This window comes from Pipistrellus hanaki (genome assembly GCF_964339955.1).
Source record: "Pipistrellus hanaki genome assembly, chromosome: 1".
Classification (NCBI taxonomy): Eukaryota; Metazoa; Chordata; class Mammalia; order Chiroptera; family Vespertilionidae; genus Pipistrellus; species Pipistrellus hanaki.
The window spans coordinates 208,108,160-208,122,676 of record NC_140503.1 but is presented as its reverse complement, the minus strand read 5'-3'; the positions used below and the strand labels follow the sequence as shown (position 1 = coordinate 208,122,676).

Here is a 14,517-nt window from a genome sequence, read left to right as displayed (position 1 = left end):
AAGCACGCTCTGCTCAGTTGAATCGATGGAGCCCAAGGCCGCGCCCTGCTGGTTGCTGAGCCCGCTCTCGGAGTCCACCTCGGGGGGACAGGCCAGCCCCTCATGTTGCACCTGGAAAGCAGGCGTGCAGCAGGGACCTGGCCCGCTCAGGGAGCACTGTCATTCCAGAGAGAGCGAGGCCAGCCGCCCAGACCAGCCCAGGCTCCACCCAGCACTGGCACCGCCAGGTCAGGGCCAAAGCCGTGGTCCCCGGAGGACCAGTGCCTCTAAGGGGCCAGGCGTGCGGCCGCCGGTGTGGGCCCAGGGTCCACGTGTCTGCGTGGGGTATATTGTGCTCCATACCGAGGGTGCCGTCCGGCCCCAGGGGTGCCGGGCGTGGGCTCTGGATCTTGGGGTTCAGAGACACACGTGGACCCTGACTCTGGCTTTGTCTTCCTCCACCAGGGTCACGTGGAAATGCAGGCTCCGTGTGGCACCCTGTCTTTCCCTGGCACCCACTATATCCAGACCCCTTGTTTTGCTAATTCCCATTGATTTTTAGAGAGCGGAAGGGGGAGAGGGAGGGGGAGAGGGAGAGAGACACATTGATTGGTTGCTTCCTCATGCGTCCCAACCAGGGACAGGGATTGAACCTGCCACCCAGGTACATGCCCTTGACCAGGAATAAAGGCCGTGACCCTTCAGGGCACAGGCCAGCGCTCTAACCACTGAGCACGCCAGCCAGGGCAGAGTCCTCTTTTGAGACCGCAGGAGAGGGTCTCCGTGGCTGGGCTGCGAGGCTGATGGGGTGGCCTTCGCATCACAGATGCTGCAGCTCCTCCTCCTCCAGCTCCAGCCTCATTTCTCGTGATTTAATCTCCGCTGCTTTTCGCACAGAAAACCAGTTTCCAGGGCAACCGCTCAGGCGGGGTTACGCAGTCCCTGGTCCTCTCTGCCTGTTTCTGGGTGATTCTCTGTTTCTGGGAAGCGCCATGCTTCCCGGGAGGTGGGGTTTGAGGGCCAGTACAGACCCTCCGCGGGGCGCTCATGTGCAGGGTCAGGGTCTCTGATCCTTATAGACTCCCGGGGTGTCAGGGAGAGGAGGTGAGGGTGTCAGGGGTGGGGAGACCCCAGGGTGTAGGGATGGAGAGACTCGGGGTGTAGGGGTGGGGTGCCTCCAGGGTGTAGAACGAGTATTTATGCAGCTTCCAGGAGGCGCCCCTTTGTACCGAGAGAAAGCAGTGGGGTGGGGCGGAGGGGCTGACCGACGGGAGGTGAGTCTCAGAGTTGGGTCGGCGTTAATGTCATGTCAATGGCGGCCACTGACAGGCACGGGCTCTGAGATGCGGCAGGCCCTGTGCCAAGGGCCCTGCCCTGTCTAGGCTTTGCCGCAAGCCCGGGGTAGGAACCGTTAGCCCGTTTCACAGCGAGGAGACCAAGGCACCGAGGGCCGGGGAATTGTCCTGGGTCACCCTGCAGAGCTGGCCGAGCTGGGTCACCCCGCAGGGCTGGCCGAGCTGGCCGGGGCCACCGCACACGCGGGCGGGGCTCCCATTCAGAGGCACCAGCTGCCCGCGCCCAGGCAGCCGGGAAGACCCACACCCCGTGGCGAAGTGCCTGGGGGCCTCTGAAGCCGGAAGGTCGATGGCGGGCTGTGTACCAGCCTGGAGCGCCCGCCAGGGCTCGATGCCCATGTGGGGAGGGAGGGCAGCAGTCCCGCCAGCCGCTCCTGCTGCGTCGCCCGGACAAGGCGCCCACCCCCCGGCTCCGTGTGTGCGCCGGGGACATGCCTTTGCCGGCGGAGAGGTCTCGGTCCCGAGCAGCGCGTGCTCACAGGGCGGCAGGGCTCCATGCAGCCTGACCGGATGCAGAGGCACACAGACCGCCCCCGCCCTCCGTGCTGTCTGCAGCTCGGCTCCCAGCTTCCCTCTGCCCCCCTCCCCTCTGCACCTGGCAGAGGGGCCGCAATCCTCCCCGGCCCCCGTGCACTCATCCCTCGTGGTGGCTGAGCTGGTGGGAGGCACGGATCGGAGCCCAACCCCAGAAGGCAGGGCCTTTCCCAGAGGAGCCTGCTGCTGCGGGCAGAGGGGAGTGGGCGCGGGGCGGGCGGGGAGCTGGCAGTGCCACACGCTCAGCCGCCGGGGCGGGGGCACGGGGAGGGTCACGGGGTGCCCAGCATGCAGCAGGCGCCCCACCACGCTCTGCCTTCTGCCCGCTCCTGACGGGGGGTGAGGGGGCAGGCGGAGGGGCCTCCGTGGGTGGCACTGGCGGGCAGAGGGCTCAGGTCAGGAGGGAGGTGGCAAGTCCAGGCTTTTGGGACAATGGACGGGCACCCAGCCAGTGGGCGGTTCGACATGCAGGCCTGCACTTGGGGAGTCTGGGGTGTTTGTCCAGGGGCGCGGAGAGGTGGCTCAGATGTGGGGTATGTCAGGGAGAACGGGTGGGGAAGCCCTGGGTACAGGGTGTGGGATCCCGGGTGGAGGCATGGGAGGCTTGGGAGGCAGAGCGCCCACACTTCCTTGACGGGCCAGACATCGTGGACATCAAGCCGGCCAACATGGAGGACCTCACGGAGGTGATCACGGCGTCCGAGTTCCACCCGCACCACTGCAACCTGTTCGTCTACAGCAGCAGCAAGGGCTCCCTGCGCCTGTGCGACATGCGGGCGGCCGCCCTGTGCGACAAGCACTCCAAGCGTGAGCCGCTGGGGGTCCGGGGGGCGGGGGGCGGGGGGCTGGGCCAAGAGGCAGGCTCAAAGGGAGACGAGGCTGCTGAGGGTCGGTGTGGGGGATGGAGAAAACACCGTGAGCCCAGGGTGGGCCTTGGGATGGGCCTCGGGGTGGGCCTTGGGGTGGGCCTGGGGTTGGCCTCGGGGTGTGCCTGGGGTGGGCCTCGGGTGGGCCTCGGGGTGGGCCTCGGGGTGGGCCTCGGGTGGGCCTCGGGGTGGGCCTGGGGTGGGCCTCGGGGGGGCCTCGGGGTGGGCCTCGGGGTGGGCCTCGGGGTGGGCCTCGGGTGGGCCTCGGGGTGGGCCTGGGGTGGGCCTCGGGGGGGCCTCGGGGTGGGCCTCGGGGTGGGCCTCGGGGTGGGCCTCGGGGGGGCCTCGGGGGGGCCTCAGAAGCGTGAGGCCCAGGTACTGGGCTCTGAGCTCCGGGAGGGTGTGGAGCGGCAGCAGGTGCCGGAGCGGGAGGTCTGGCTGGGCGGTGGGGAGCCGGGCCAGGAGAGGCCTGCTTTCCCGGTTCTGCAGTTCAGAGGCCCAGCCTGGGTCTCCCCGGCAGGGAGCGGGCGGCAGGCGGCTCCTCGGGAAGCTGTTTCACTGGCCTGCGCGTGCGCCCCGAGGAGCCTGAGCAACCCCGAGTGTAACCCTTCATTGTTGCTTTATGCAAGCTGACTATCCGAGTTAATCTTGTATTTTAAAGTCTTGTGGATTTTCCTGTTTTTGGTTAATCCTCACCAGAGGATTTTTTTCCATTTTTTTTTTTTTAAGTGGATTGGAAGGAGGGACGGGGAGAGGGAGAGAAACATCGATGTGAGAGAGATTCATCCATCGGTTGCCTCCTGCACGGCCGGGATTGAACCGGCAACCCAGACACGTGCCCTTGACCCAGAATCACACCATGACCCTTCAGCACACAGGCTGGCGCTGTGACCGCTGAGCCACCGCCCAGGGCTGTGGATTTATTTTTCCCTCAAACCCCACACCCTGCACAGGAGCTTCCGGTGAAGACAGCACAGGCGCCCGCCCTCCTCCGGCCCTCGCAGCTCCGTGTCCGTGGTGGGTGGGGCCTGTGTCCTGCATAGGCCCCACCCAGACCCCGTCACCTCTTCGTTCTCCTGAGAAACTAAGCAGCTGGAGGCCGCTTCGCAGGGGGCGGTTTTGAATCAGAACACAAATGACTGTCATTTGAGCTTAATTTTTATTCATTTTTATTTTTATTTATTTTTTATTCTTTAAGAATATATTTTATCGATTTTTTACAGAGAGGAAGAGAGAGGGATAGAGAGCCAGAAACATCGATGAGAGAGAATCATCGATCAGCTGCCTCTTGCACACCCCCTACTGGGGATGTGTCCACACCCCAGGTACATGCCCTTGACCGGAATCGAACCCGGGACCTTCCAGTCTGTAGGCTGACGCTCTATCCGTTGAGCCAAACCGATTTCGGCTATTCGTTTATTTTTAAACATATATACACTGAGTGGCCAGATTATTATGATCTCTGAATGCATAAGTGGCCCTCAGTGTATAGCCTATATCATAAAAGGCTAATATGCAAATTGTCTCCTCGACCAGGAGTTCGACCAGCAGGCAGGTGGGCCAACTGCCCATGTCCCCTCCCCCTGGCCAGGCTGGCCGGACCCCACCCATGCACAAATTCATGAACCGGGCCTCTAACACACACACACACACACACACAGACACACACACTGAGTGGCCAGATTATTATGCGTTCAGAGATCATAATAACCTGGCCACTCAGTATATATGTTTTAATATTTTTATTGATTTCAGAGAGGAAAGGAGAGAGAGATAGAAACATCAATGATGAGAGAATCATTGATCGGCTGCCTCCTGCATACCCTTTACTGGGGGGTCAAGCCTGCAACCCAGGCATGTGCCCTGACCAGGAATCGAACTTGGGACCCTTCAGTCCACAGCCGATGCTCTATCCACTGAGCTAAACAAGCTAGGGCCTATTTTTATTGATTTCAGGGAGGAAGGGAGAGGGAGAGAGAGATAGAGACATCAGTGATGAGAGAGAATCATGGATCGGCTGCCCCCTGCACGCCCCCTACTGGGAATGGAGCCCTCAACTCAGGCCTGTGCCCTGACCCGGAATCGAACCGGGACTTCCTGGTTCAAAGATCGATGCTCAACCCCTGAGCCACGCCAGCCGGGCTGAGCCAGTTTTTTAAAGCGACTTGGAGATCAGAACTCTTTCTTTCCGTCCCACCTCCGTCCACCTACCCAGCTGCTGCTCACACTCAGGGACCGGCTGAGCATGACCCCGAGATGCAGCCATGGCGTCCCTTTCCCAATGGGTGAGACGGGGGTTTCTGAGTAAAGGGCGCCCCAGCTGCCATGACACAGATGCACAGATGAGGAGACCGAGGCTCAGGGCAGAGCCGTGCCCCTCCCCCTTCCCCTTCCCCTTCTCCTCTCTCTCCTCTTCCTCCCCTCCCCCGGGCCTCCGTCACGGGCAGAGCTGGGTGCCCCATGGCTGCTGCCTGGCCCAAAGCTTCCTGTCTTTCTCCGAAGCAGAAGAAATCAAGGTCTTTTGTCCGCTGGTCATTACGACAGCGTAACCATGGAAACGGCTGAACAGGGGTCCTCAGAACAGACCGTTATTTCTGTTTCAACAGCGCGAAGTCTGCCAACAGGAGGGCTGCGCCGAGCTCGGCGAGTTCTTAGGCCAGGCGGTGGGGGCCGTTGCCACTATGGCCCCTACTGTGCGCTGCCCCCTACACCCCCCGCCCCGAGCGGGGGAAGAGCCACGGCTGAGGGTGGGGGTGTTGGCGGCACATGGGTGCTGTGCTTGCTCGCGGCGCACCCTCAGCCTGCCCTGTGGGGAGGCCGGTGTTGTTCACGTACAGACCGGGGGACGGCTGAGTCTCCCAGGGGGAGACTGAGGGCCATGCTTGTGTTTGGCTTAATACGACACAAATATGCCTGGCTGGTGTGGCTCAGCGGTTGAGCATTGACCGATGGTTCCCACCCATGGCCGGGCTGCGGGCTCTATCCCCAGTGGGGGGTGTGCAGGAGGCAGCCGGTCAGATTCTCTCTCACCATTGATGCCTCTCTCTCTCCCCCTCTCTGACATCAATTAAAAATAGATTTAAAGACCCACAGAAGTATGTTCTTTTACACGTGAGCTCAGAGGCCCCAAATCCAGGTACGGGTTGGGCCGTGTTCCTTCCGGAAGCTCCAGGGGAGAATCTTCTAGAGGCGCCTGCACCCGGACCTCCGCTCTGCTCACCCCTCTCTCCTCCTGCCCTTGGCCTCCCTGTCTCCGTCTCAGAGGAACCCGGTGGTCAGGGCGGCCCGTCGGAGCGGCCGGGGCAGTCCCTGCTGCTCGGGGCCCGGTCCCACCTGCCGAGGCTTTGCCAGCGGAGGCAGCGGGTGCAGCTCCGGGGACTGGGAGGCAGCCGTCCGGGGGGCTCAGAGAGGTTAAGACCCGTCCCCTGGGTCGCACAGCCAGGCAGAACCAGCAGAGAGGCTCCGATAGTCTCCCTCCCGTGGATCCATGCTCTTTCTCGCTCTTCACCGAAGCCTTGAGAACTGAGAACTCTCGTGGGGATTGTGAGTGAGCCAGGCCCATCGACCAGGGCTAAGGGGGCGCCCCAGACCCAGCCACCTTCTGCGGGGAGGCTCCGAGGCCCGGGGGGCAGAGCCAGGACAAAGTCTCCCCACAGGACGGCCAGCACCGAGGCCCTGGGGCCGGACCCCGAGGCCCCTATTGGCCGGGCACAGCGGGGAGCAGCGGGTGGGAGCTCAGAGCGGCGGGTGGCTGGAGGGCGGGGGGGTCGCACCCAGAGGGATGCACAGACCGGAGAGCTTGGGGGTTCTCAGGCGGGAGAGCAGCCGGGGTGTGTGTGGCGGGAGGGGCCTGGCCCGGGTCCCCGCTGGGTGGATGCCAGATGACCGGTGACAGAGGCCAGACCCGTCCCGGGAGCGCACAGCCCCGCGAGGGACCATACAGGAGACAGCCTGGGGCTGTGAGGGCGACCGGGCTGCGAGTCTGATTTCTTTGGAGCCTCTGGACGAGATGCCCAGGGAGCTGGGTGTCTGGGTGGAGGCTCAGAAGGATGTGTAGGAGTTGCAGGAAAGACGGGACCCTGTGGGCGCTGGGCCCTGTGGGCGCCGGGAGCCTGTGGGCGCTGGGACCCTAGACCCTGTGGACGCCTGGTCCCTGTGGGCGCCTGGTCCCTGTGGGCGCCGGGTCCCTGTGGGCGCCGGGCCCGTGTGGGCGCTGGGACCCTGTGAGTGCTGGGCCCTGTGGGCGCTGGGCCCCTGTGGGCGCTGGGCCCTGTGGGCGCCGGGACCCTGTGTGCGCCTGGGCCTTGTGGGTGCCTGGACCCTGTGGGCGCTGGGCCCTGTGGGCGCTGGGGCCCTGTGGGCGCTGGGCCCTGTGGGTGCTGGGGCCCTGTGGGCGCCGGGGCCCCTGTGGGTGCCTGGACCCTGTGGGCGCTGGGCCCCTGTGGGTGCTGGGCCCTGTGGGCGCCAGGACCCTGTGTGCGCCTGGGCCTTGTAGGTGCTGGGACCCTGTGGGCGCTGGGCCCTGTGGGCGCTGGGACCCCGTGGGTGCCGGGACCCTGTGGGTGCTGGGCCCTGTGGGTGCTGGGCCCTGTGGGTGCTGGGACCCTTGGGCGCCGGGACCCTGTGGGCGCTGGGAGCCGCGGGGCCTGAGCAAGGCGGGGTGCCACCCATTGGAGCTGGAGAGGAGGCTGCCACTGGCCTCCCTCTGCCTGCGTTTCCGTGGACGCGCAGGTGCCTGCAGCCGGCGCCCCGCCATGTCACTGTGGCTATCGGGGAATGTGCTTCCCACCGGCCCTTGTGGGTGACGGTAGTGACACCACGAGGCACCGCAGAGCAGGGAACCGGGGAGAGCTGTTAGGTGGAGCCGTTAAAGTCAAGTAGGTGGCGGTTTCTGTGGGTTCAGAGCCCCAGCTGTGAAGTAATTGGGGTCAGGGTGAGGGGCCTTTACACTCTCGGCAGCACTAATTGCCCTGAAATGCCCTTGGCGGGCCTGTCAGTGAGGAGGAGACCCCGATCCTCTTACTGACGCCCAGGAGACACCCGTTCTAGGTGCGGTGGGAGAGACATGGAAGAGGGTGCAGCAGACTCTGCTGTCATTCGATAAAACAATTCTGTGCCAGAAACTTCGAAGAAAATGACGAGCGTGTAAGCCTGCGGAAGTAAAGGCGTTGGTGCTATGGTTATCCCCAGGCCACAAAACACGCCTCTGAGGTGACCGGAGAGAAGTCAGAGGCTGGAGAGGCTGGAGGTGACCAGCAGGGACCCCCCTGGTCCAGCGCCTGGAGGTTGTGCTGACACCTCGCTGTGCTGGCGGCAGCCTCACCACTAGGTGGCGGTAGAGTGCAGCAAGCCCGTGCCTGCTCCGCTCAAAATCCTTCCAGCTGGGAGACCTAGGGCTAGGGTTCAGCCTTCTGTGCCTCAGTTTCCTTGGCTACAAAGTGGGAATGTATATATTTCCTCTGTTTTGTGGGGGATGAGACGCAGTGACTCGGAGAAAGGGCTGCGGACTGGCTCAGCATCGGTGCTCAGTAAACATGGCTGGCTCTCCCCTCTGCGGGGTCCGTCCTGGGCGGGTGCCTTCGGGCCTCAGTTACGGGTATGGCGGAGGGTGAGGATCCTCAGGGGCGCACAGGGGGGACAGTCGTTGGTCCCCGGCCGTGCGGGAGCGGCCAGTGACGGGGACGGGTCTCTGTCTGTCTCCGCAGTCTTCGAGGAGCCCGAGGACCCCAGCAACCGCTCCTTCTTCTCGGAAATCATCTCCTCCGTGTCCGACGTCAAGTTCAGCCACAGCGGCCGCTACATGCTCACCCGGGACTATCTCACGGTCAAGGTCTGGGACCTGAACATGGAGGCCAGGCCCATCGAGACCTACCAGGTGGGCTGTGGCGGAGACCCCAGCCCCTCCCCTGTGCCGGGAACCCCCCCCCCCGGAGGGGCTGTCCCACGTATGGGGAGGGGGGCAGCAGTCATATGCCCATCTTGTAAGTGAAGACACTGAGGCTCAGGAAATGAAGCAGATGTAGCTTGGCCAAGGGAGGAGGCCGGTCCAGCCCCCCTGGCAGGCAGCTCTGTGTCCCCTGCCCGCTGGCTGCTGCCCTGAGGGTCTGGTCTCCTGGTCACAGTGCCTGTCCCCTCGCTGCCACCACTCAGGGTTGGCCAAGTGCCAGGCGTGGCCCTCCCAGGTGAGCTGGGCTGGCTCAGGAGCGTCAGACCGAAGGGCAGCCCCTCGCTGCTCAGGGGGGCCCTCCCCTGGAGGGGCCGGGGCGGCCTGGGCCCCCACTCACCGGCCCCCTCGTCCGCCAGGTGCATGACTACCTGCGGAGCAAGCTGTGCTCCCTGTACGAGAACGACTGCATCTTCGACAAGTTTGAGTGCGCCTGGAACGGGAGCGACAGGTAAGGCGCCTCGCCCCGCGGGCGGTCCCCCCCCCAGCTGCCCCCCCCCCCCCATCACGGGGATTCGCTGACCAAGGAGTGGGGAGGCAGCCGCCCTCCCGGCCGCGGGCACCGCTCAGCCCTCCGTTCCGGGACAGGAAGCAAGCTCGCCTCCCGCGCTCCACGGGGACCCCTGCCCTGAGGCTGCGGGGACCCCTGGCACCCCCTCCAGGCCCTGCACAGGCCGCCCAGACACCCCGGTGCGGGCAGGCTCCTGAGGAGCCTCTGAGCTGTACCCCTGACACCTGGGGGTTCCCTCATAAACGTGCCAGTGGGTCGTGGGTTGGGGGTTCAATTCTTAATGCTGGCAAGAGGTCAATCCAATTGTGTGTGTGCATGTGCTTGTGTGTGCCTATGTGTGTGCATGTGTGTGTTGGTGGGGTTTCCACAGGGTGGGAAGGCTGCCTGCCCTTCCTCACGTGGCCACCAGGGGGCGCGCGTGGCCAGGCGATGCCTGGCTCCCTGGGCCAGGAGCCCCAAGCTCCTCCCAGCTGCCTGGGGCCCACTTCCTGCCCCGCACTTCACCCTGAGCAGCCCAGCCCTGGTGGGAGGCAGCTCCATCCTAGCGCCCCTCAGTGGAACCAGGGTTAGCACCTGCGGGCTGCAAAGAGCTGACTCTCCTCCCCCAACCATCGGATCAGAGCTCCACGCTGCTGGTTCGCTGGGGAGAGGAGAGGGGGCCGGACAGTGGACGGACAGACGGACCGCTCTCCTTGGCGGGACGGGCATGTCTGTGGACATTGCACAGCAGCCGTGTGCACAGAGCATTCACGTGCTCACTCAGCTGCTCAGAGCACAGAGGGTCCTGGGGTCCTGCGGGCAGGAGGGGCTGGCCGGCTGGGGGCCTGCCCTTGGTTGGCCTCCTGACAGCCCAGCATCTCTTCCTGTATGGCCCCTGCGGCCTCCACCCCCACCCCGCCCTCCGACCTCAGACCTTGTCTCCTGAATGCCTGGACCCTCGCTCTGGACCGGAGGGGCACATTCAGGAGACTTCTGTTGGGATGTTGGGGGCAGAGCGCCGACGGGGCCTCGGCGGCGGACTGGACATGTGGGGGTGATGGCGGCTGAGACATCGGGGAGGAAGAGGGGTGTCCCGGAGGCAGGCCGGCCGGCCTCCTCCCCGGGCCGCCTCTCGGGGCGCGGGCCGCGCAGCCCCAGCCCGGGGCCGATGCCTGGGGGGAGGGGCAGTGTCCTCCCCGCGGCCCCGCTGACGCCTCCCTCCCCGCAGCGTCATCATGACCGGGGCCTACAACAACTTCTTCCGCATGTTCGACCGCAACACCAAGCGCGACGTGACGCTGGAGGCCTCGCGGGAGAGCAGCAAGCCGCGGGCCGTGCTCAAGCCGCGGCGCGTGTGCGTGGGCGGCAAGCGGCGGCGCGACGACATCAGCGTGGACAGCCTGGACTTCACCCGCAAGATCCTGCACACGGCCTGGCACCCCGCCGAGAACATCATCGCCATCGCCGCCACCAACAACCTGTACATCTTCCAGGACAAGGTCAACTCCGAGATGCACTAGGCGTGCGCCCGCGGCCTCCCCGCAGGGGGCGCAGCCGCTCCGGCGCCGGCAGGGCGTTGTGGGGAGAGGGGGTCCCCGTGGCCCAGCCTCCCCCGGCTCCCCCGGCCCGTCGCCTCCCAGGGGGGAGAACGAGGACCACGGCACAGACTGCAGCACAGACGCCCTCGGCCTGGCCGCTCAGGGCTCCTGGTCCTGGGACTGACCCCGCGCTGTCTTTCCCACGTTCCTAGCGTTTTCCCTCTCCGGTCCATTTGGTTAATTTTCCCTCCAGCGGCTCCTTGCGCTCCCCGGCGGCCCCAGGTCGGGTTCGGGACAGAGAATGACGCTCCGATGAGCCTGCGGGGCCCTCGGAGCCGGGAGGGAGTGGTTTGCAGGGCCCCTGTGCGTGAGGGACTGAGTTCACGCTGCTGTGAGTTCACGCTGGGACGCTGGGACGCTGGCTCGTCTTTTAGGTTCTTTCCAGGTCTTTCCGTGTCCCGGTCTGCCGGGGTTCTGGGTGGAGGGGGGGTGACCTCTTCCCGTGGGTGTGCCTGCTGCTATCACCCGCCCCGCCGACCTCGCCGCCCGCAGGCCGGAGGCTCAGGCACCATGCCGTCCCTGTGCCCCCAGCGCTCCACACAGTCCCCGGGCACTTGTGGGGACTTCCTGCTCCGCCAGACCTTCCGGAATCTTCATCGTGACCCTCCACGCACACCTGTGCTCACGCGTGGCAGGCTCTGTGCCAGGGGCCATGGACAGGAAGGCGCACAGTTTCTCATCCCCATCGCGCACACGAGGAAACCGTCCCAGGAGGACACACAGTCAGCCCGTGGCGTGCACCCGTGGGCGGCCGAGGCACAGTCCTGTCCGGTCTCCCGCGGGCACCGGCCTGCCACACTGGCGGCCACACAGAAACCACAGCCCAGCCCAGAGCGTCGCCCGCCGGGGAGCAGACGGAGCAGGTGGATGACGGGCCCGGAGAACGAGGTGCAGGTGGAGAATGGACAAGCCCGGGGGCTCCCCTGTCTGCTGGCCTCAGGAGCTGCCCCCCCCCCTCCCCCGCAGCACCCTCTCTCCTCTGCAGACACGCCGACCCGCCTCCCGGAGAAAATTGCATGTTAGGACCATTTTAAGCACCTTTTCTTTAGGGACAATCTGGGACCAGCTCCGCCCGCCCCTCCCCGCCCGCCACCCACCCTGTCTCTGCCGGGAAGGCAGGGACGGGCAGTGCCCAGGCCCCGCCAATCCCCACCGTTATTTATTTATTTATTTATTTGTTTTAACTCGCTGTCACCGGATGCGGATGTGGGCCCAGCGAGATTCCTCTCCGCGGGGACGGGACCTGCCTGTGTGTCAAAGCACAAACGCATGGCGCTCGGCTCCGGCCGTTCACACAGGCAGGGTCCGGGCACCCCTTTTCCATCCACACGGATGAAGAATGTGTGTGCATCGCGGCCAGCCCGGCCAAGGACGCTCTGGCGTGTACATGTGCTCCGGTTACGAGGAACGACCACAGGACTGGACTCCGCCCCCCGTCCCCCACCCCCCGGGGAGAGCTTCCAGAACGGGGTCCACGGTCTGGGATCCTGTGGGAGCCGAGCTCCAGCGCGGAGGGCCCGGCCGGTCCTGGGATGTTCCGCAGACCGTCCCCTCTGAGAGTGCCCGAGAGGAAGCGCCCTGCCGCCGGAGAGGAAGCCCGGCCAGACGGCACACGCTCCGTCTGCCGAGGCCGGCTCTCACGCAGGGCCGAGAGGGAGGTCGGTTGTAAACTTCAGCGGATACCAAACCACAAAGGGGAAGGAAGACAACCCTCTTCCCGAAGGAAAGCCCGTCCTGGATCCCCGGGAGATGGGGTCCAGAGGACACTGAGTGTGGAGAAAAGGGGCGGGGGCGGAGGGCAGAGCCGCAGATGCGGAAGGATCGGGAGGCACTCACAGGCGTTGCCTCCCGGCGGCTGGTGTCTCTGCTCTTGGCGCCGGTGCGGGCTCCCGCGTCCTTGCCAGGCAGTGGCTGTCTGGCTGTCTGTCTGCTCCGTCCTCCGAGGCGGCTGGGTGGCCCGGGGCCGTGCGGGGGGCGTGGACAGACGGGCCGTGTTGGACCCTGTAGCTCACGGGTGCGCTGTTTTCTTTGGTGTCTCACAGATTATCCAGCTGTTGAATAAAACTATAAATATGTGAATACCAGCCTTTTCCAATAAAATAACAAATGTTACATCGAAAATGAGGCTCAGAAGGGTGTTTGTTTTTTAGTTATTTATTTAAAGTATGTTTTTATTGATTTCAGAGAGGAAGGGAGCAGGAGAGAGAGAGAGAAACATCAGTGATGAGAGAGAATCATGGATGGGCTGCTTCTTGCACGCCCCACACTGGGGACCGAGCCTGCAACCCTGGGCCTGTGCCCCAACAGGGAACTGAACCGTGACCTCCGGGTTCATAGGTCGCCGCTCACGCCCTGAGCCACGTTGGCCGGGCCGGTGTTGTTCTGACGAGGCCCGCCGCAGGGCGTGGGCCGGTCCCGAGTGACACACGGGGCGCAGGGAGGCCGGGCCGCTCCAGCTCCCAGTGCAGCCCGGGATCTCGCCGAGCTCGTCACCGAGGAAGCAGCTGGTCCTCCTCTCAGCCACGCCGCTCCGGAGGGACGGGGCGTGTGGCGAGGCTGCAGAGCACGGTTTGGAAGCCGGGGGGCAGCGCCTGCCACGGTTTCCTGTCTCCCCTCCCCCCAGCATCCTTTGGGTTTTCACATTCCCGGGAGGACAGGCTGCAGACGGGGGAGCCGGGGAGCTGAGAGGCTGAGGCTGGGCTGGAGCCGCCCCGTGGGGAGGGCAGAGAGGGGGCGTGGGGCCTCCCGGGAGGAAGGGCCCGGTGCAGGGAACGTGGGCTCAGCCGGGATTAGAAAAGGCCGGACATGGGCTCCCCTCAGGGTGTCCGTCCAGCAGGAGCCAGCCCTGCCCACACCCCGACTTCCAGGAGACCTGCCGACGCCCGACCCACCCCGTGAGAGGAAAGGTGTGGGTGCTGCACTGCTCACGTCCCACGGGCCCTGGGGAACGAGTTCACGTGGCACCTTCATTCCTTTCCCGGCCTCCTCCCCTTCCCCCCCCCGGCCGAGCCCTGCAGCTCTCACAGCCCGGGGCCCTCGGGCGGGTCCAGCGCGTGCCTGGCACACCCGAAGAGGGCAGTGGAGGTAGAGCCATCGGGTCCATGCTGCCCTCGGGGAGGGTGGCGGGTGGGATCCTGCTGGGAGCTCCCGGCAATGGTGCGGGGCGGGGGGAGGGGCCCTAGAAGGCAGGGGTGCATAGGGAGCTGGGCCTTGGGCTGGGTGAGCTGCGGGCAGGCGCCCGGGGTCTGCACGGGTGGACGGCCCGGCTCAGAGCTGTGTGGGGGCTGGGATGAGGCGGAGAGTAGGGAGCGAGGGAAACTCCTTGGCTGGTGGGACGGGGAAACGGACGCAGCTGGACACGCGGGCCGAGCCCGACAGCCGGACACAGGCGTCCCCGGGCGGAGAGCCCCGGGCCTGGAACGGGCAGATCGGTGGCTGTCCTCCCCTGGCATCTCGCTGGTCCTGTGGCCTAGACCCCTGACCTTTGCCCCCTGGAGAGAATGGAGGCTGGGGTGGATTTCGGCTCCAGGCCCAGCGAAGCAGCAGAGCCAGGTGGGATGCCAGGACCGGCTGCGGTGACTGATGACCCACCGGCGCCGACCCATCAGGGGAGGCCACGGCCCCGAAGGCACCCCTGGAGAGCGATGGGCCTGCTACCCAGACCCCCTCAAATCCCCGACCCACGGCCTCCTACCCAGACCCCCTCAGACCCCCAACACACAGCCTTCTACCCAGACCCCCCTCAGACCCC

The 14,517-nt window shown here is 65.3% G+C and overlaps 1 protein-coding gene across 2 annotated transcripts in view; it reads left to right on the top strand.

Moving 5' to 3' along the window:
• Window positions 1-12,887, top strand: part of PPP2R2C (protein phosphatase 2 regulatory subunit Bgamma) — a 59,037-nt gene extending 46,150 nt beyond the window's left edge. For both annotated transcript variants that reach the window (XM_084864220.1, XM_084864221.1), the window contains exons 6-9: window positions 2,511-2,675; window positions 8,440-8,609; window positions 9,038-9,129; window positions 10,397-12,887. In XM_084864220.1, coding sequence (XP_084720346.1) covers window positions 2,511-2,675; window positions 8,440-8,609; window positions 9,038-9,129; window positions 10,397-10,688 — 719 coding nt within the window. In that variant the 3' untranslated portion in view covers window positions 10,689-12,887. The remainder of the gene's footprint in view (window positions 1-2,510; window positions 2,676-8,439; window positions 8,610-9,037; window positions 9,130-10,396) is intronic.
• Window positions 12,888-14,517: the final 1,630 nt, after the last annotated feature.